At 36.9% G+C, this 22,991-nt stretch overlaps 1 protein-coding gene across 1 annotated transcript in view; it reads right to left on the bottom strand.

Moving 5' to 3' along the window:
* Positions 1-449: 449 nt before the first annotated feature.
* The window catches only part of LOC113922154 (ovochymase-1-like), a 49,218-nt gene continuing 26,676 nt past the window's right edge, over positions 450-22,991 (bottom strand). The window contains 8 exon segments of the mRNA XM_035729278.1: positions 450-879; positions 2,834-2,908; positions 7,363-7,502; positions 8,215-8,350; positions 9,510-9,635; positions 13,694-13,918; positions 17,067-17,168; positions 17,491-17,647. Of these exon segments, the coding sequence (XP_035585171.1) occupies positions 2,892-2,908; positions 7,363-7,502; positions 8,215-8,350; positions 9,510-9,635; positions 13,694-13,918; positions 17,067-17,168; positions 17,491-17,647 (903 nt within the window). The 3' untranslated portion in view covers positions 450-879; positions 2,834-2,891.

The following is a 22,991-nucleotide window of genomic DNA, read 5'->3' as shown; positions in this document are numbered from 1 at the left end:
CAAATGCCCCAATAATATTTCCCGTACAGTGCAGAAAAAGAGAACTTCGACACCATTAAAATATGAGCAGAGAACAGGGCAAGCAGGTTGAGAAGTAGACCTGGGTCCTCATTAGACTGAATTTCTGAATAAATTATGTGCTCCTCAAGTTCAGCCTCACGGCACATACAATTCAAATTGCAAACATTTATCAGTTAGGGAAATTTGGATAGCTCTCAGATAGTTGAAACATAGACATTAAGATTCACAAGAGCTAAGGGGCTACACCAAAAAAGAGAATTGAAGAATTCAATTTTAGAGTAGACTTGGGCCTACACCAAAAGTCCTAGGTATCATCCAACCTGAAAGCAATGTCATCCAAAAATTGATTTACTTCATCAATAATCTTATCACCTTAGTTTCACTATGCAATGGTCCAACGAAGAAGAAAACAAAAAATATATATGTAATCCAAAAGACAAAAAGTATATGGAAAGAATGGCAATGAATAGACTTCACATTAAAAAAAAAAAAATGGACTTCACGTAGCTACAAGGATTCCATTAACAAAACCAATGTGTTTCTCACCCAGTAATTAAGGTGCTACCTCCTCACTCTCTATCCCCTAATGGGCCCAGGTCTCCACTACCCGCAAAGTTTGACATTAAGGCAATTAATACAAATACACATTTTACCATAAAGTGACTAGAATCAGACCACAAACACCTGAATGTTTTTAACAGAAATCAGAGTACACTTCTTACTACCTACTGTTTAGCAGCAGGGCATTCTCCACTCTATTTTCATAATATCATATAACCAAAGTCAGGCCAGCTGGATTCCTTACCTCCATCATAGTCTTACCTTGATCATTAACTTTGTTTTTTCCTCTCATGGAATCTAGAATAAGAGAATATTCAGTGTCAATACATCCAACTAAATACTTTCTATTTCTTTATTCTTCTGATTATAAAAGTGATATATGCAACTTATAAAAGAATTTCAAAGTACAGAGAGTTCAGAGAAAATAGTCTCCAATAGTCCCAGCCTGTAAATAACCAATATTCGTATTTTAACATAAACCTAGCCAGGTCTTTTCCTATGCTATGCATACATTTTTAAAAAATTTGTATGCCATTTTACACAATTAAAACCTTTTTCCTCCATTTAATTTATTGTGACCATTTTTCCATACTACTCAATATTTCACATAAATTTTAATGATTCTATATTTTTGATTCACATAGATATAACAATTCGTGTTGATACATTTTAATTTGTAATCTCAAAAATATTAATGATGGGAGTCAGATCTTTAAAAAACTACACACATGGGCTATAAATTTTGCTATCATTGTAAAATAGCTGCACTAATGGTTTTCTATGTTTATCTGAACACAGAAATTGAATATGTGTAATAACAGTCTCCTGAGTTGACTCCTATTCATACATTGGCTCTCAGCCAGCAGGATTCCCATAAGCAAATGGATCCATTTCTTACCCATTCACTGGATAAGGAGCTACCTCCTTACCCTCTTTTCCCTAATCTGCCCCAGCTGAAATGTAATTTCCTTTATTCAAACAGTTATTGTGCACCAGCTATTTACGAGGCACAGTTGCAGATTTTGGAGATAACAGCATTAAGTGTGAGATGCCTATCAGATATCCAAGTGGAGGGGGAGGCAACTGGTGATACAGAGCTGGAGGTCAAAAGTAAAAAAGAAGTTGGGAGTTATTTGCGTATCGATGGTAGTGAGAGCTAGGGATTGGGTAAGGTCACTAAAGAGTGAGTACAGGTAAAGAAGAAATGAGAGTCAAGGACTGGGTCCAGAGACACCTCTACCTTTAGTGGTAGAAAAAATGAAGAGCAGCCAGCCAAGAGGCTCTGAAGGAGATCAGTGAAGAGGACAGCTAAGGAGAGTGGTTTCCTGGAGGCCAAGACAAGTAGACTCTAGGAGGAAGGAGAGCTCTTCTGTGCCAAATGCTGTTAGGGCTGAGACGGATCTCTTGGTTCTGGACTTGGCAGGGAAGTCATTGGTAACTTTGGTAAGACCAATGCCTGTGGAATGGTAACAAAGACAGCCCTATGGGAATGGATCTAAGAAAAAAATAAGGGCAAAAGAGGAATAGAAATAAATCTCATGGAGTTCTGTGATAAGAAAACAAAGAAACTAAAGTTTTCCTACAATTCCATTGCCATCCTTTACCAGACTAAATAAGATCCCTCCACTGTATATTTTTACTGTACACTGTATTTTTCCTTCAAAACAATAGTTTTTTTTACTCTATATTTTTTCTATGTGATTATTTGATTATTGACTATCTCTCCCACTAGATTATAAACTCTACTAGGGCAGAGACTGTTACCAGACTAAATTAAATACTTTTAGTAGAAATGCCTCTCCAATTGTATTCCAATTAACATTTTTAATGAGTATAAACTGATTAATCTTAAGGACAAAAGCAATTCTAATAAACGTTCAGAATTAAACCTAAATTGCAAATTAATAGTTCTCAATTTTCATAATGCTATCAGTGTCTTCACCCAAGTCACGGGAATGTTGGGCAAAGCATATTTTTCGATAATCTGGTTGCAACCAATATAAATGAACTGTCCATCAAACAAGTGAAAAAGAATATACTAGTACTTTAAGAAAATTAATTTCAAAAGAGAAAATCTACTTGCAACTTTTATGCTAGGGATAAAAGTTTCCTCCTATATTGTTATAATCATCCAAGTACCCAGAAAAACAGACAAAATTCTTTGGTGCTTTAAGAAAAAATGACAGATCTGATCAATCTTTTACTTTATAGAGGTTTAGCTTGAGGCCTCCACAGATTACAGAAGTCATACCTTAAACACTGTCCTTTCCTTCTCCTCCAAAGCAGACAAAAGAGACAATTCAATCTGTTTAATGACAGATTCTTCCTAATAAAGTGCAAAACAAAAACATACACATAAACATATATGAAAGCAATAGGCTTACCAGAAATATGAAAAGAATATCTCAAAGAAAATTCTTCCATGGCCCAACTGACATTGTATGTGAAAATCAGCATGACTAGAGGACCATGAGATTTTAATGAAGGTGAATTTCCTCCACACAATTTTCCTAGCCCAAAATAAAGAAAAAACAAGCATACACAAATTTACCACTTATCAAAGCAAAGGTTATTGAGCAAAGAGAAAAAAATCTTATTTTTGAAATTACGAATTTATGCCATATCCACTCCCAAGAATATAAAAATGAGAAAATTAAGCAGAAGAAAACCCAATTAGAATAGAGAGAAAGATATTCCAGACTCTTGAATCTAAGCATTTCTTAGGACAGCACTCTAAACCAACTAAAGCACAGGACCCAGTTCCTACAATGGCTAGAATAACCTAGGTAGATCTCTTTAAAGTGATGTATTATAAAAGAAGACGACATGGTCTAGCTAGGTCCTCAGAGAACTAAACAATTATTCTGTCACCACACTGAAATAAAATAATCATATATAGGGAGCATCCTTGAGCCTTAGCTACATACAATCTTCATTTATCCACGGCATAGCCAAATGAATAAGAGGCAAGGTGTGGCAACTGGCATGCTTTCTATGACAAACCATTTCTAGCTTTAAGTGATCATACATAGTATTTTTCTGAAATAAACATTCTAACAAAGGTAGTTTGCTCTAACATTCAATAGGATCAAGGTTTCAAGTCAACAATCCTAAGAATTAAGCTTTTCTCTCTTACAGGAAAAACTCTGCTTTCTTTAGTAAACAGATGTCCATGGGATCAACTTCAATGTGACAAGAAACAAAGTAAGAGATTTAATTTAGATTGTACAGGAACTGACAGGTGAATATTCACTAACATTTCTTATCTGTGAAAAGAGGCTAATGGTTAATCCAGGGCTTTAGGTTCTCAAAACCATGTGGGTCAATAGTTTATCATCTCTTGGGAAATGAACAAAATAAAAATCAAAAGCTTTGGAGACTCTGGTTTTAATTTGAAATGTAATCACAGCTGCATCAAAGATATTGGGGCCTATAAACTTATTTTTACAGATTTGAACTTTTCTAATACTGATTTGTAAACATTCCCTATGTTATTTACCTTAAACCTTTCTCAAACCTGTTAAAAATCCCAAGTTTGTTACTTGTTTTTAAATTTTGTTTCTATTGAGGCAGAAAAGTTTTTAATTATATAGGAATTTGATAATTTCCTATTTCTCCTATTGCTTTTATATGAGAAGGTCTTTCTGCATCAAAAGTTAATTACCCATTTTTTTCTACTTTGTAGGAAAAATGCCTAACTCTTTAATTGGCTCTTGTACAAAGTTATGAAAAATATAATTTATATTTTCCTCTCTGATTTGTAATGCCAAATTTATCATCTATAAATATCTTATACTTTCCCTTTTGTTCTATTTACTTCTACTCACGTGTGTCTCTGTGTATGTACTACTCTGTTTTAATTATCATTGTTTTAAAGTATGTTTTAATATCTGATAATTTATCTCATCACAAAAAAAACAAAAACAAAATCCTTTGGGGACTCTGGTTTTAACTTGAAATTTAATCAGGGCTGAGTCTCCCAAAACATTTTCAGTTAGTCCTATTTATTTTAAAGATAAATAGTTATTATTAGTTTCTATCTCACTCTCTGAAAAGAAAAATTCCCATGGGATTTTGCTGGGAAATACACTATGTTTATACATTAATTTGGTGAATTAATGTTAATTCTGTCTTCCAGTTTTAGAACATGGTACATTTCTCTGTTCATATCTTTATGCTTGGGTGTATGTGTGTAAAGTTTTATATCTGCACAATAAATCTCACATTTAATTTTAGGGTTATGTCAAAAAGAAAACCACGGGCCCAAAATGGAGTCACTTACGTGAGTCCACGTCACCAAACTGAGGCTTAATACCTAATCTAATTGCAGTTTCAACCTCCCCCAGAAATGCAGTCTTAACCAGTCAGTGGGGAATTTTCTGGTCAGTACCAATGAGATACAGTATCACACAGGCCCTCTCCATTCCCCAAAGGAAGAGGAGGTGATATGTATAAGAGCCCCTTTCTTTTCTTCTGCTAACCATCCTGCCCTCTTTCTATAAAATCCTTTCATTTTGTACAGCTCCTCAAAGCATCCCTCTACTTGCCAGATGGCATGCTGCTCGATGCTGGAGTCCCTTAATAAAGCCAGTTAGACCTTCAAATTTATTTGGTTAACTTTTGTTTAACAGTTATTCCTAGTTGTAGGTTTTTCGTCGCTAATTATAATTAAAATTAGTTTTCCATTACATCTTTTATTATTTTACTGTATGGTTTTAAGGATGTGGTTGCTGTATACTTAACCTATACCTATTTTTCCTCACATGGTAGTTTTATTATAAGTAGTACATTTTACAATATTAAACTATCCTTGCATTCTTGAGATAAATTATATTTGGTTACGTTTAAAATTGAGTAACCTATCGACCTCATGCATTGAATCAACTCCTGGAACTTGTATACCTCACTTGCAAAAATTGAAATTTTAGGAAGGAGATAGGAAATAGCACATATGTTTTATGAACATATTCTAAGAAAAACAGGTATATAGTTCATTAACATTAGAAAGTGTAACTAATACAGCTAACATACTCTTTCCCCTTTTTCCTTTATTTCTTTGTTCTTCCAAACTTTGTGTACTCTGACACCCCACTGATGGAGAGGCACTAGGGAAACAACCCTCTAATCTTTTCTTCTAAGCAACACAATTTTAAGAATCGGAATAAAAACATATATTTCTAATTCAAACATGACAGAAGTTTGCTTTCTTTTATATTACCGTGCATTCTCTCATTTAATTCTCAAAACAATCTCATTGGCAGTACCAGTAACAGACATCCTATAAGGCAAGAAAGGGAGAAGTGTAGATAATTTCCAAGGATACTAGAGGCAGATTCTGCATTCTCTCCACAAGCAGCTGAGGCCTCACGGATAGTATGTGGGCTCAGGAACCAGGAACTATCAGCATTTATTAACATTTCCTTAAGTAGAAACATGGAGATTTTTAGTGCGTCTACTTCTAGGATGGTAATGTAAGTCCAAAGAATAAAAGGATGGTGGTTTAGCAATTGGTTGTTTGATCAACTCTGGCAGGATCCTTTCTGCCAGAAGGAAGAGAGACATTGGCATCTGGGTCTCTCTTCGGGAGTCAAAGGTCAGCATCATGCCACACATCCTCTCCCTATGGGCAGCCATCTGGTTTCATCAGGTGTAGGTGTGCCTGACTAAGTAAATTAAGAATTTATAGCACACACGTGTGTGTGTGGTGGTAGAGCTAGGGGGTGTCTCTTCTTGTCAATTACATAAAAAGCTAAGATGGATCTTATTATTCTCTTGTCACAATTCAGGAAACAGAGTCTGAGAAAGCTTTGGGAACATTCCCCAAATCATTTAGCTACTATGTGGTAGAAGTGAGACTGGATCCAGCGCCATCAGGTTTCCGTCTGGACTGCTATTATCACATCACATCGGGTAACATTGGTCAGCCAGTTCAAGCCCAATTTCATTCCCTTTGTCCCTCGTCATCTCCCAGTCGGGCCAAAGAGACTTAAATCTGCTATAGGATTCTTGGAAATGTGTTTGTTTTCTCAATGGTGTACTCCTTCTCTGTGTCCCTTCTCTTTTTCCTCTATGGAATGCCAAGAACTGAAATAGCCATTATGGAAACATTAGGGAAAGGCCAAGGGAACTGCCATACCTTCATCTTGACAGAGTTGAACTGCTGAGTTTGTGGCACATCTGGAAAACTCTGGATTTTTCTTTCTTTCATAAAAATCAATTTAAGTCAATGTAATGAGGTTTCCAGCTACTAATTAATTAGCCCATTTAATGCCCTTTCTGGTGGATATTATTTTGCCTGATTAATATTATAGTCTCAATTTTTTTGTGTGTTACATTTGTCTAAAACTGCTTTATTCATTCTTTATTTTTAGTACTTCTGGGCAAGTTTAATCTAGGTATAACCCAAGTAAGCAGCACATAGTTGGGTTTTGTTTTTAACTCAATCTGAGAGAGTGTTAGTAAGGCTATTTCAGTATCACATAATTTACATCATCTGTAAGTCACATTGAATGCAAAACCATCTGGGAATATTTCATTAAAAAATCAAGAACATAGGGTGCCTGGGTGGCTCAGTTGGTTAAGCAACTGCCTTCGGCTCAGGTCATGATCCTGGAGTCCTGGGATCGAGTCCCACATCGGGCTCCCTGCTCGGCAGGGAGTCTGCTTCTCCCTCTGACCCAACCCCCTCTCATGCTCTCTCTCTCTCTCTCTCTCATTCTCTCTCTCAAATAAAATCTTTAAAAAAATCAAGAGCATAGTTCTTCATGGGATATTAGTTACCTATTAATTTTTTGCCTGATCCAAATCCTTCATAAACCCACATGTGACCCTGACAGGCCAAGGGCGTCGGCTTCATCTGGGAGTTGATAATATCAAGGCGAATGACATGCTGTAAAGGGGCTGATAACTTCCAGTGGCAGCTATCGCACAGATAAAAGAAAGTCCAGAATGATTTCCAAATAGCACATACTGTGATTAACTTCGTTCAGAATTTTATGCATCACTGTTATTGATGGTATCTGCTTCCTTGTGCTTGGGTGAAAGAAAGATTTTTTTACTTTAAATTGTAACAGTTAAAAATATTTCTAATAATTTGTTAAGAGTTTTAATTAAGTTCACCTGTCCTGGTGAATGGCTGGTCAATCACGCATAGTCTTCTAAATTCTGGTCGGCAATTTGTCTGAATTTGCCCCAAACTCCCTCAAATCACATAAGTCTACTCAGGATTGATATTATACAAATCTTCACTTTTCACTTCACACTTTAAATTTATTCTATTGTTTAATTCGAGGAAAGTTCTCTATTTTGGCAATTCAAGAACAATTAATTGAGTACCTAATATGTGCCAGAAGACCATCTACATACATTATTTCAAACTCTAAAACTGTTTGATAGAGATTTGACTTTCTACTTGACCTAATAAATGATCTCTTTTGTGGAGGAAGTACACAATTTATCAACAGGGACAATCTTACATTCAGTTTTTGTATACTGAAGGCCTCAGACCAGGGATTACCTCAAAGTCTATTCTTCAAGGAGAGGAGGTGGAAAATAATGCCTGAAGCAAGGGTTGCTGCTAGTCAAGGGATCATTCACAAACTTCTTTCATCATAATAAACATTCCTTCTTCACCTCATAACGGTTCTGTGAGAGTATCTTGGGATCTGTATAATTCCTCCTGGTTTAGTCAGGATAACATCCTCCCAAGTGGCTGTACGTTCTTGGTTTGAACTCTGGAGAAGTTTGGGAGTTTTGCTGCCCTTTGGACCTAAAAATAAAGACAAAAAAAAAAGGCAATGAAAATAAAATTAATTTTTGAGAGGCTTATTATATGCCTTTTCAGATCAGAGAAGTCACTTTCCCTCCCTGTTTTAGAAAAAATGTTAACAGAAGTGGTTATTTTCACTGAAAAGTCTCTATCTGAATCATTCAGAGATACAGAGAACAGCAGTTCTCTCAGAATTGTCTCTGGCCTCAAGTCGACGGAAGATAATGTGGAAAAACTATAGATAATGCCAGGTCTTTGCACAATTTAATCTAAAAGCAACATTCTTATGGTATTTTTAGGGAAACGCTTTCATGTGATATGCACGCTTCTCTTTATTACTCACTGAACTTTTTTCCCCAAGTATATCTCTGCAACGCTTTTTGGTGCCAAGAAGAGAAATTAGCTTTCAGTTACCTATACTTAATGAAAGTCAAAAAGCCTTATTAAGGAACGCCTGGGTGGCTCAGTCAGTTAAGTGTCTGCCTTTGGCTCGGGTCATGATGATCCCAGGGTCCTGGGATCGAGTCCTGCATCAGGCTGCTTGCTCAGCAGGGAGCCTGCTTCACCCTCTGCCTGCTCCCCCCTGCTGTGTGCTCTCTCTGACAAATAAATAAATACATAAAATCTTAAAAAAAGCCTTATTAATTACTTGTTCTAAAATGCAATCTGATAAGTCTGAATTGCATAGCATTTACATTTACAATGGTAGCATCTAATATTTGTGTAGTTTAACTTAAAAACTCATTCTAACATTTTATTGTTATAATATCACTATAAAGAAAACTTTAATACAGAGATAATAAATTATCCATAGCTAGTCAACCAGCTAACAGAACTCTTACATTCTAATCCACAGAATAGGCCATGTCTGTGGTATAAAATCACATCACAATAAAAAATGTTGTCTCGAAATCAACATATCGGAGCCACATCCAGAAATCACAATTCTGGATGATTTACAAGTCAATCAAGTTATCCACTGAGCAGTTTCTCTTCTGAATCTGACCAATTTCAGATCCCTTAAATAGATTTTCCTTTCAAACATAAACTCCCCACAGAAACACCATTTCTTACAAAACAATGTATATGTTTTGAAACAGCTCTAAAAAGAAAAACATTGATTTTTAACTTTATGAGTTTATAAAAGGATGAAGCATACCTTGGACTCTAAAGACAATATAACTTATGCCCAAAGCACCTTGCACAAGAGAATGAAATGCCACTCTCACCAGTGGTCCAGAGCTCATGAAAATCATTGGGTAAAGCCCTCTTCCACATAATTCACCTAGGTTTAAAAAATGAAATCTAGTAAAACACAAGAATTTAAAAAAAGTTTTAGCAGTTTCTCTGCTTAGGTATAGCAATTATTTTTAGTGAAATATATTTGACATGTAACATTGTATAAATTTAGAGTGTACACCACGTTGATTTGATACATTTATGTATTGTAATAGGACTACCATTCTAGTGATAGTTAGCTTCTATCACCTCTCATAATTGCCATTTCTTTTTTGTAGTGAAAATAATTAAGATCTAGTCCCTCAGCAAGTTTGATGATTATAATACAAATGTTGACTATATTCACTATAGTGTGCATTGGATCTCCAGGACTTGTCTACTAGTTAAAAGTTTATACCCATGAGGGAGGAATTTATTTCACTCTGCAAAATAAGGGAAACAGGGCTCCAGAACTCAAGTGACTCACCCAAAGTCAGACTGGTAGGGTGGGGACTCAGGATCTAAACCCAAGCCCATGAATCCAGTACTCATCGTAGTCTGCTGTGTCCTATTGATCCCTTGAAGGACAGTAGGAAGTAAATTATTTCATCTTTTTAAAATGATGCTGATATGCCATTTTTCTTCTAGTAAAGTAACCTACTTATTAAAAATACCACACTCTGAAAAATCTATGGTGGAAAAACTTCTACCTGAAAATTTATTCTATCTCTACAGTCAGTCTTCTTTTGTTTGCTTTAGGTTGAGAACCTGAGTCAAAGCTGAAAGGGAAAATTATAACCATAATTCTAAAACAATTCAGAGGGCTGCTTAAGAAGGTGTGGAAAGAACCTGTGATCTTCTTAGGATCAAACTCCTCTACTCTTAATAAGTCACTATCATCCTACACCTGCTCAGAAAGACATTTGCTGGTTATACTACATTTGGCCATATGACACCTACATCCCAGATTCTTCTCTTTCTTCCCACTTCATTTTCCCCATAGCTCATCTACCTAATACACTGCATATTTTATTTTCTTATTATGTGTCCACTCCCCAGTGGAATATAAGCTTGATAAGGGCAGGGATTTCTTTTGTCCATTTTGCTCACTACTGAATCCCAACAAACAAGAAGAGTGGGTCTCTAGTCCCCAGTAGATCCTCCTTACAAGTATTTGTGGAGCAAGAAAAGGAAGAGATTATATCTGAGAAGAAAAGAACAAAATATATTAGATGGCATGACACATTAGGGTAAATGCTGTTGAAATATTATTATTACTTTTTAAAGATTGTATTTATTTATTTGACAGAGAGAGAGATAGCGAGAGCAGGAACACAAGCAGGGGGAGCGGGAGCGGGAGAAGCAGGCTTCCTTCCGAGCAGGGAGCCCCATGTGGGGCTCGATCCCAGAACTCTGGGATCATGACCTGAGCCGAAGGCAGATGCTTAATGACTGACCCACCCAGGCGCCCCAAAATATTATTTGAAAAATGATCAAATACTTATTTGTAACAAGTATAGATCAATGCATCTGTTGAATGAGTGAGTTGCTGGCTCCCACAGGGTAAAAGATGGCATTTTACAGTATAGAAGAATACTATCTGGCTTGAATAAGGGGTAATACCTCCATTATGGTCTCGCAGTTCTCCTAGCTATCATCTAAAGAGATAGAACCATTCTACAAGGTTCAAGCTGACAATTTCAAATCAAATAAATGCTACGTTGGAAAATTATAGGGATTCTTCAGTTAATCCACAACATAGCCAACCATGGTTTTCAATAGGTTATAAAGATAAAGGTAAGTTTACCCAGAAAATGTTTCTTTTTAGATGAGAATCTAGTATATGATACAGTGCTACAAGTTGGAAAGAAAATCATTTTTTTTCTTAAAGCAAAAGATACAACATCACTTTACCATATAAGAAAAAACATTTCAGCAGGATTAAAGAAGTTTGTAATTAAATTTTTTTCTTGAACTCAGATTGAACAATATTTAAAAAGCAATGAGATAAATCAAAGATCAAAGATGTTTATAGACAGATTTAAACAACTTTTTAAATGTTTACATCAACATATAATAAAAATTAAAGATGTGCCTGAGTGGCTCAGTTGGTTAAGCGTCCGACTTTTGGTTTTGGCTTAGGTCATGATCTCAGGGTCATGAAATCAAGCCCTGTGTCAAGCTTCATGCTTAGCGGGGAATCTCCTTTCTCTCTCCCTTTCCATTCCTCTTTGCCCTTCCCCTCACTCACGAGCACTCTCTCTCTCAAATAAATAAATAAATAAATAAATATCTTCAAAAAAATGAAAGGAAAATAGCAACTTTATGAATAAATACTTGCAACTTATGACAAAGGAAAATATACGTATAACAGCTTTTATAAACCAATAAAAATACTTAGAAAATGGATGGTAGTGACAAGAAATAAAAAATACAAATAGCTAACCAACATATGAAAAAAATTCATTAATGATTAAAAAAGTAAAAGTGCCTATCAAACTGATATTATTCAGTTATACTCATGGTGCAAGAGGCTCCCATTTTTGCTGATGGCAGTGAAAACTGATTTAGCTTTTCTGAAGAGTAATTTATCAGTATACACTTGTGAAAAAAATGCTATGTCTCTAGGCACGATTCTAATTTGGGAAGATACAGTAAGGGACAAAATAGCAAGATCCCTGCTTTCATGAATTTTTTATTTTAGCAGGTAAATAAAGAAGATGATTTCAAATAGAGATCAAGGCTACAAGTGAAATGATCCACATAATATGATGAAAAAGACTTTGGGAGGGAATGAATGGCGCTATTTTAGACTGAGAAGTCCTCTTTGAGGAGGTGACCTATCATTCATTCACTCACTCATTGAGTGCCTTCTAAGTCTCACATACTATTCTAGACCCTGGAGAGTCTTCAAATGAGGAGACAGAAGTTTTAGCCCTCCGAAAGCTCACATTCAATAGAGAAAACACAAACCACAACCATGAATAAAAGTCATAATGTTGGAAAATAGTAAGTGCTAAAGAAAAGGGCGAGGCACGAAGAACTACCCAGCCAGGAGGTGATGCAGTTGACAGCAATTAAGGTAGGCCTCGTTAAGAAGGTGATATCTAGTCAAGCCTTGAGGGAGGTGAGGGACAGGTCGAGAAGGAGCTCTCTGAAGAGCTAGGTCAAGGAGCGGGACAAGGGCCCTGAGGTGAGAATGACAGCTCCTGATCATGTGAGTCAGGGAGGGGGACGGAAGGTCGTGCTAGGGATTTTGAATTTTATTCCAGCTACAAGAAGACCTGGAGCTGTTTTAATCAAGGTAGATGGGGAAGGCCATCTGATCGCAGGAGAAAAATGTACAAAGTGAATAGGCCAGATTATTAATAGCTTTGTTCCACAGTCTAAGTGAGACAGTATTTTTTAAAAAGATTTTACTTATTTGAGAGAGAGAGAGAACATGAGAGCAGGTGGAGGGGCAGACAGAGAAGCAGACTCCCTGCTGAGCAGGGAGCCCGGGACTCAATCCCGGGACCCTGGGATCATGACAAGGCAGATGCTTAACCAACTGAGCCACCCAGGTGCCCCTAAATGAGACAGTATTTATAAAGATTCTTTAAATAAATGTTTATGTCCTCTAACTCAATGGTTTAATCTCAGAATTTATCCCAAGAACACAATCTCCCCCTCAAGAGCACCTCCCTGGCCTCCATACACTCCCGAATCCAGCACACACACACTGACATGTTATTAGCAAATATTTTTAATTCTTCCAATGTAAAAGCCTTTAATATATTTTGCTTTATTTTAAAATCCAACACCCACCCCCCATCTGATTTTTAACCATCTTAACTCCTCTATCGGATACATTTCAGGCATCCTGGCATGGTTCTGGTATGCTTGAAGAACTTGAGTTCTCACACACTCACACTCAACCTCTAGTACACCTGTTTTGTAAATTCAAGTTTTGAAACTATTAAGTGTGCCTTAAAAAAAAAGAAAGAAAGAAAGAAAGAAAGGCATGCCTATTACATGAATCAACACTTTGGTGATAGTGGTACCCAAGTCAAGCTCTCTCGTGATTGTAAGCTGCCTATACAGAAAAGGCTCCCAGCACAGGGTTGAAATGCCAGTAAGAATTACCTGACACCCTTCTCTCATCATGGCTTTCTTCGTAAATAGTCATAACTGAATCTGGACACACATGAGACCAAGGCAGTGACAGGTACTCAACCGTCAATTTTGCCATACTGTTCGGGGACACTCTGAGCACCCAAGAACATTCCAGTTCTCCTCTATAATCCAGTGGATATCCTGGAGTTGAGAAAAAGCCTCTGGGCTCTTCTAGTTCCACCTCAGAGTAACAACCTACAATTCAGAGCACACAGACACCAGGGACCAACATGAACAAAGCAAAGCACGGATCTATCACAAACTTGAAAAATTTAGGTTTGCAAGAAGAAAATTAAAACTTTATTACTCTCTGTTACATGTCCTTGGGTAAAAATGATCATCCCATTTAATGTGTCCTATTTTCTTGAAATGAGGTTGTAAGAGTAGAATTTAAATTATCATTATTTAAAATTTTTCACTGAATCTTTTAAATGCCTTAGGAGATGCACAGTGGGAATGCACTCTCTACTTCCCGCATGCTTTCATTTCCTTCCTTCTTTGAGATGCTACTGAAGGTCTGTTCCTAAAAGCTTCACTAATTTCACTGAGCATTTATCTTGCTGGGACAAATGATTACATTCGTGGAATTCGTGACTGAGATAAAAAAAAAAAAAAGGAGGATGTGCTGCATACATTTGAATGTCTCTCACTTCTTCCACTTGCTCTTAAGTCCAAGGGCACCTTTGGACCTGCAAGGCTACCTGCAGAGCTTCAGATGCCAGGGTCTCTCTGGTCCACTGGCCCTGCAGTTAGCTGCTGTTCCTTCAGCTTACACCCTCAACTCCTCCTCCTTCCCCTCTGTGTATTCCCTCGACAAAAATCCTCTGAGCAATTACAAATTGAAATACTCTGTATTCAAATGAACACATTTTAATGTCTGAGTATGAATTAATACATGCATTATTATATATGCTTTGCCATAGAGCAATTAACGACCTCAGGTGACACATACATAAATATACTTTCATGAAGAGTAGAAATGAAGAGTGGCAGAAGGTGAAGAAGGGAAATGAAATGTTGTAAGAATTCAGGATTCTATTCAATTGCCTAGTCCTGTTACCTCTTTGCAAATTCTCTCTTTCATTTAGATGGCTACTATAATCTAATTTAGATATTTATAGATCTACTTTGATTTAACTGTAACCTAACTGATTTCCCAGTCTCTAATCTTCCCCCACACTGTGCCCTCCAATCTGGGATAGCATATGAAACAAGAGAATTAAATTCTTTCCTTGCTCAAAACAACTGAAATTGTGAGTCTGGGCCCAAATGTCTTTTCAATCATTTTTTTTTCCTGTCCCCATGAATCCTCTATGACAAATCTGCCTAGAAAATGAACCAAATCATGTAAAGTCATGAACTCCCAACCAGTCACTTCTTTTTATAAATGGGCTAACAATCCTCATGTGTAAAAAGCCAGTGATGGGAGTGGGTGGATGCTAAAGATAGAGGATAGTCCCAACATTTTCTCTTGTAGAATATTCCCAGAATTAAAACAAAACAATACCCTTTCTCATGTGAAACTTGCAAAGTTCTTTGGCATTCACATGTATTTCTGAACATACACAAATGAGAAACATCTCCAGTTACACTATTAAAATGGTGTTCAGGGCACCTGGGTGGCTCAGTCGGTTAGGTGACTGCCTTCGGCTCAGGTCATGATCCTGGAGTCCCGGGATCGAGTACTGCATCGGGCTCCCTGCTCAGCGGGGAGTCTGCTTCTCCCTCCAACCCTCCCCCCTCTCATGTGCTCTCTCTATCTCTCATTCTCGCTCTCTCAAATAAATAAATAAAAATCTTAAAAAAAAAGTGTTCATTTTCTATAGCCCGAATGGAACAGCAATTCAATGAATACATTAGTTGGTCACTGCTGGCCACCACTTGTTGACTATTGTCATTCATCATGCCATCTCTATTTTAAGTGCTTGACATGAATTCACTTACTTATGCACTAATTAAAATTGTTCATTTAATTCAAATCATCGAAATCATTAGGTTTTAAGATCTTGGACCTAAGTCTGCGCTCCATCTCAACCCCAATTCCAGATTCACTTTTAATCAAATAGGACCCTTTGATTCTTATGTTTTCAGACCATACCACCCACAAATGGTCCCCAAATTACCCCTTCTTATTCCTAGAAGATTTTAGCAGTCATTTTCTCCAACACTATTTCTGCCACAAATCCTGCTGAATTTCAGTAGCCATAGAGATGATGAGCCCATCACTGAGGCTTCTCAATTTCTCAACTTCCTTCCAATGATCTTGTTCTCCACCCGACTTCAGCCACCCACCCCTGCAGTGAACCCCTCAGGACCTGGCCCCCAGCAATAACACCAAGCCTTCCATAGCTCCGTTTCAGGCACTGCTGTCTCCATCCACAATCTTCCATCTTCTCAGCTCCCTCCAATGCTCCTTTCACCTTTTGAGACTTGCTAGTCATCTATCCAACCACCTGTTCTTTGTCCCTAACTCATCTCTCACCCTCATTCACTCTTTTCCTAGCTTAAATTCCAACAATACATCATTTTAATCCCTTACTCTTACATGCTTTCAATACCCTTATAATCTTGTGTACTTGGGAAATCCCATTCTGATTGAATCTACCTTCTATCTGTTCTGCATCTATGTGCTACCCCTCAGTGTCTCCAGAAGAAAACATACAACTAAGCTAACTGGTCAGTCTCCCTCTAAATTTGTGATCATTAATCTCAGAGGCTTTTATGTTGCCCAGCAATCTTCCTAGTTGTCTACTGGCCTTGATGTATGTGAGGTGGATGGGGGCAGAGATGGGTGAGAACGAAGAGACTGTGACCACCTGGAAACCAAGAATGATGGCATCATAGAACTTTCATCTCCCTATAGGTCTATTACAGACTTCTAATTCTCCAGTTGCAGTTTGATTTTAACAAAAAATAAAAATCCCATTAGCAAACAGACACTGACAATTGTGGGCGAATCATGAGTGACTAACACTGACGCTGATCGTGGTTCTCTCATATCCAGAGTCCTCACCTAGCGAGATACCTGAAAATCTAAGGACCTTTGTTTATGTAGGAATAAATGGATCAGAGGTCAGAATAATTCTATGTACTCCTCCAAAATTCAAGCATTTCACAACGACAAGATTTTTTTTTTTTAACCTACAATGGCTATATCTGTGGGGGTAGAAAAGAAACCCAGACGGTCACAGTAACAACACTCCCCTTCTTCAGTTTAAACTACCAGCCAGAATGAAAACACAGGGCTTATCCCATTCCAAAGAAAATTAGCGAACCCAGACATGCCATGCTTTTGCTAAATTCTTACTAGCTGCATTAAGCGGATAACACAAACATCTATTACCTGGTCCAGATGCATTGTCTGTTGAGAGTGTGGGTGGTGGCAACTGTTGTCTTGGTAAGATCTTGCTTTCATTATTTATCTGAAGTGAAGCAGGACCTGCACCTGGAGAGACCGCATTAAAAATAAATAAAGATGAAAACCTCGAAACAAAATGTAGTCTATACCAAAACAGCTTTTGTCAAAAGAAAACGCAAATCTAGGATTACAGCAGCCCCAGGAAAAGTCAGTATTACTCTCACTCTGCCCAAGGGAGAACATATTCTTACAGAATTTTAATGAGCATTTTAATGTTTTAGAAACTAAAATAAATGAAATACTATTCTGTTTTTTTCCTTTCATAATGCTGATTTCTACCACACTCACTTCTCGCAAGCCTACTCTAAAGAAAGAGGAATTGTCTTCATAATATCTGAAAAATATTTACCTTTGATTTTGGATTGGATCCAGTCCAAGAAGACACTCGCCCTGGCAAATACACCTGGCTTCCTTGGCTGGGCACAGCCAGCTCCCCAGCCGGCAATGCCATACAGGACAAAGGGACCTTTTTCATGTCTACATACCAATGGGCCACCAGAGTCTCCCTGAAAGATCAAGAAAATGTGTTCTAAAAATTAATCAGAGCTCCTGCTTTCAATTTTGGAACAGGAATAATCAATAATTTATTCGTAACACATTTCTTTAATTTAAAAATATTAATACTTTGTCAATTCATATACCTTAGAGTACTTAAACTCAAATAAATAAAATCACAAAGATATTACAACTGATACCACAGAAATACAAAGAATCATGGGACTACTATGAATAATTACACACCAAAAAATTGGATAACCTGGAAGAAATAAATTCCTAGAAACATACAAACTGCCAAGACCAAATCATGAGGAAACAGAGAATCAGAACAGACCAATATGAGCAAGGAGATTGAATCACTATTCCAAAAACATCTCAATAAAGAAAAGCTCAGGACCAGATGGCTTCACTGGTGAATTCTACTAAACATTTAAAGAATTAACTTCATTCCTCAAACTCTTCCCAAAAATTGAAGAGGAGGGAACACTCTAAAACTCATTAGATAAGGTCAGAATTACCCTGATACCAAAGCCAGATAAGGACATCACAAGAAAAGAAAACTAGAGGCCAATATCCCTGATGAACATAGATGTAAAAATCCTCAACAAAATACTAGCAAACTCAACTCAACAGCACATTAAAAGGATCATACACTATGATCAAGTGGGATTTATTCCAGTGATACAAGGATAGTTCAACATACACAGATCAATGAATATGATACACCACATTAATGGAATGAAAGTTTAAAATTCATATTATTGTCTGAATAGTAAATGTATTTGACAAAGTGCAGCATCCTCTCATGATAAAAACTCTTAACAAATTGGATATAGACAGAACATATCTCAACATAATAAAGGTCATATCTAACAAACCCATAGCTAACATCATACTCAATAGTGACAAGTTGAAAGCTTTTCCTGTAAGATCAGAAACAAAACAAGGGTGCCCACTCTCACCATTCCTATTCAATATAGTATTGGAAGTCTTAGCCAGGGCAATCAGGCAAGAAAAAGAAATAAAAAGAAAGAAGGAGTAAATCAAGAAGGGAGAAGTAAAACTGTCTTTATTTGTAGATGATATGGTCTAAGAAAATCCTAAAGACTCCATCAAAAAACTGTCAGAACTAAAAACAAAACAAAAAAGCTGTTAGAACTAATCAATGAGTACTGTTAAGTTTCAGGATACAAAGCAAACATACAGAAACCAGTTGTGTCTTTATACACTAACAAAAAAAATATATGAAAAAGAAATAAACAAGATTAAGGAAGGCATTTGTGATGAGCACCAGGTGTTGTATGTAAGTACTGAATCACTAAATTTTACACCTGATACTAATATCACACTGTAGGTTAACTGGAATTTAGATAAAAACTTGAAAAATAGAATAAAAAATAAAGAAAACAATCATATATACAAAAGCACCAAAAAATAAAATACTTAGGAATAAAGTTAACCAAAAAGGTGAATGGTCTCTATACTAAAAACTGTAAGACTTTGATGAAAGAAATTGATGAAGACAAATATGGAAAACATAATCCCATGTTCACAGATCAGAAGAATCAATATTGTGTCCATACTCTACAAAGCCACCTATATAGATTCAACGCAGTCCATTTCAAAATTCCAATTGCATTTTTCATAGAAATAGGAAAAACAACCCTAAAATTCATATGGGCCCCCCCAAAGACCCTAAATAGCCAAAGCAATCCTGAGAAAGAACAAAGCTGGAGGCATCACCTTTCCTGATTTCAAAATATGTTACAAATCTGTAATAGTCAACACAGCATGTACTGGCATAAAAACAGACACATAGACAACTGGACTAGAATCATGAGCCCAGAAAAACCCTCACATATACAGTCAACTAATATTTGACAAAGGGGCAAAGAATACTCAATGGGGAAAGGATAATCTCTTCAACAAATGATGTTGGGAAAACTGGACAACCATAAGCAGAAGAATGGAATTGAACCCTATTTTATAACACTCACAAAAAAATTAACTTGAAACAGATTAAAGGTTTAAATATAAGGCTACAAACTGTAGAACTCCTAGAAGAAAACACAAGGGTGGGGGGGAGAAAACACAGGGAAAAAGCTCCCTGACATTGATTGGTCTTGGCAACAATTTTTTTTGGGGGGGGGTGGATATGAAACCAAAAGCACAAGCAACAAAAGAAAGAATCAATTAAGTGGAACCACATGAAACTAAAATGCTTCTACACATCAGAAGAAACAATCAGCAAAATGGAAAGGCAAGCTATGGGATGGGAGAAAATGTTTGCAAACCACATATGTGATAAAGGGTTAATATCCAAAATATATAAACAACTCATACAAATTGATAACAAAAACGATGCAGCCTAAAAAATGGGCGGAGGATCTGAATAGACATTTTTTCCAAAGAAGACATACAGATGGGTACAGGTACATGAAAAGATGCTCAACTTCACTGATCATCAGGGAAATACAAATCAAAACTGTAATGAGATACCACTTCACATTTGTTAGAATAGGTATCAGAAAGACATAAAAAATGCTGGCAAGGATGTGGAAAAAGGAGAACCCTTTTGCACTGTTGGTAGGAATGTAGATTGGTGCATCACTATGGACAATAAAATAAACGTTCCTTAAAAAATTAAAAATTGGGCGCCTGGGTGGCTCAGTTGGATAAGCGACTGCCTTCGGCTCAGGTCATGATCCCAGAGTCCCGGGATCGAGTCCCACATCAGGCTCCTTGCTGAGCAGGTAGCCTGCTTCTCCCTCTGACCCTCCCCCCCTCATGTGCTCTCTCTCTCTCATTCTCGCTCTCTCAAATAAATAAATCTTTAAAAAAATTTTAAAAAAATTAAAAATTGACTACTATTTGATCCACTTCTGGGTATATACCCAAAGGGAATAAAAACAGGTTATCAAAGAGGTATCTGCACTCCCATATATATTGCAGCTTTATTCACTATAGCAGAAATATGAAAACAACCTATTTTTCTGCCACAGGATGGATAAAAAATATAACATATATATTACTCAGCCATGAGAATAAAAGGAATCCTTCCATTTGTGACAACATGGATGGTCTTGAGGACATTGTGCTAAGTGAAAAGTCAGACAGCAAAAGACAAATATTATATGATATCACTTATTCATGGAATCTAAAAAAGCTGAACTCAGAGAAACAGAGTAGAAGGATAGTTACCAGAGGCTGGGGGAGGGTGGGGAAAATGGGGGCAATCTTGGTCAAAAGGTACAAATTTCCAGTTATAAGGTGGACAATTCTGGGGATCTAATGTACAACATGGTTACTATGGCCAACAATACTATATTAGATATTTAAAAGTTGCTAAGAAAGTAATCTTAAGTACTCTTACCACAAGAAAGAAATGGTAATTATATGAGGTGATGGAGGTGTAGACTAACTCTACTGTGGTAAGCATTCACAATATACAAGTGCATCAAATCATTACACTGTATATCTGAAACTTACACAATGTTATATGTCAATTATAGCTCAATAGATCTGTAAAAAAAAAGCCTTAAAGCATAGGATTTGCCTTTTAAAGTAACCTTTCTGATTTTCAATCTGCCCCTTTTTTCTTTGACAGAAATGTACTTAGACTCAAACTAAATCCTTTGTCTTCTGATAAAATAAACTGAGCTTACGATATATTTGATGTGGCTGTTTATTTTTTTAATTTTTAATTTTTTAAAATGTTTTATTTATTTATTCATAAGAGTCAGAGAGAGAGAGAGAGAGGCAGAGGCAGAAGGAGAAGCAGGCTCCCTGCCCAGCAGGGAGCCCGATGCGGGGCTCGATCCCAGGACCCCAGGACCATGACCCGAGCTGAAGGCAGACGCTCAACCATCTGAGCCACCCAGGTGCCCCGATGTGGCTGTTTATTTTATATGAAGAATTTCACATAAGAAATCCTAACGTGGGAAATAAAATAACGTGGGAATAGGGAGATAGATTCCCTTGTCTGTAATGTAGAACAATTAACATTTTCTCTGGGCCTAATTTTTTTTTCCATATGAAATAAGGTTATACTTTAAGACCTCTTCCCAGTTTGTAAGTGGTCTGATGTATCAAGTCAGGTTTGTTTTTTCTTTAAATTACTTATTCATTCAGTACCAACACGTACCAAATAAAGAATTTTTCTTGCAATTACAAACATTTCATGATTCAGAAAGAGCCTAATTCATCTACTATTGCCAGGGTCTATCACAGGGCCTAGTATGTGGTAAATACTCAATAAGCAAATTATACCTATTTATTTTTAAAGAATTATTCAGTGCCTACTGTGAGCTAGGCATTTTGAGCAAGACAAAGTATAAACAAATTAGATGGTGATAATAGCTCTAAAGAAAATATTTAGAGCAAAAAGCAGAGAATAAAGGGAGGTAGTTGTGTGTGCTTACACGCTCGTGTAAGTGTATGTAGTTTCAATAACATTTGATCTGATACATGAAAGATGAGAAGGAGCTGGGTTTTCTAAAGCCAGGAGGAATAGCATTTTATGCAGAATTGATATCTGGGCTAAGGCTCCAAATTAGGCAGGATGTAGTGACTTGTATGGTCAGAAAATAATCAGTGTGGCTGAAATATATAAGCAAGAGGAGAGAAGTATGAAATACATCGTAAAAGTCAGCATGAACAGGACATACACTACTCTGTGAAGACAGAGATCACCCTGTAGGTCAAAGAATTTGACATTTTAAAAACAATCTTGGATGTGTTGTGAGCAAAGCAGCATAGGATTCTGCACTGCATCTCTGAAACTCCATCTCTGCATTCCAACATTCTACTTCACCTTCCTGGGTGAGAAATTACATTAGCAGGTCTATTACTTCTGAGCATACAAAGGAGGGTAAAAATCAACTACCTGATAGAAATACTAGAGTCCACTTTATCAAAGTTTCTGAAGTCACCTTGTTAGTAATTCAGTGTTCTTTAGCTAGACACATTTATTAGCCAGAATCTCAACTCCTATTTTCCTCCCTTCGTATTGGCAGCAAATTTGGTTGTGCTGCAAGGGATGTAGTTGAAATAAATGCCCACCAAGATCAAACCTCTGTCATGGACCTAATTCCTTCCCTAATTCCCCTCTGCTCTCTTCATACAGAGTAAGGTGTTCCCTTAATGTCAGACGCTGTCAAACATGACAGAGACAACAGAGCCATCTATGATTTCCTTGATTCGAAGCAGAGAGAAAAACCATCCCTCAAAAGGGGAGGAATGACCACATTAATTCAGAGCACTTTTCTATTTGATATTTATAGTATAGCATTTATGTCCTTTAGCAGATGGTGTGAGGGCCCTTCCTAGATTCCTCAAGTCTTCCAGGCCACA

Source organism: Zalophus californianus, chromosome 9, assembly GCF_009762305.2.
Source record: "Zalophus californianus isolate mZalCal1 chromosome 9, mZalCal1.pri.v2, whole genome shotgun sequence".
Taxonomy (NCBI): Eukaryota; Metazoa; Chordata; class Mammalia; order Carnivora; family Otariidae; genus Zalophus; species Zalophus californianus.
The sequence above is the reverse complement of the archived record's forward strand: the minus strand, read 5'-3'. Positions and strand labels throughout refer to the sequence as shown.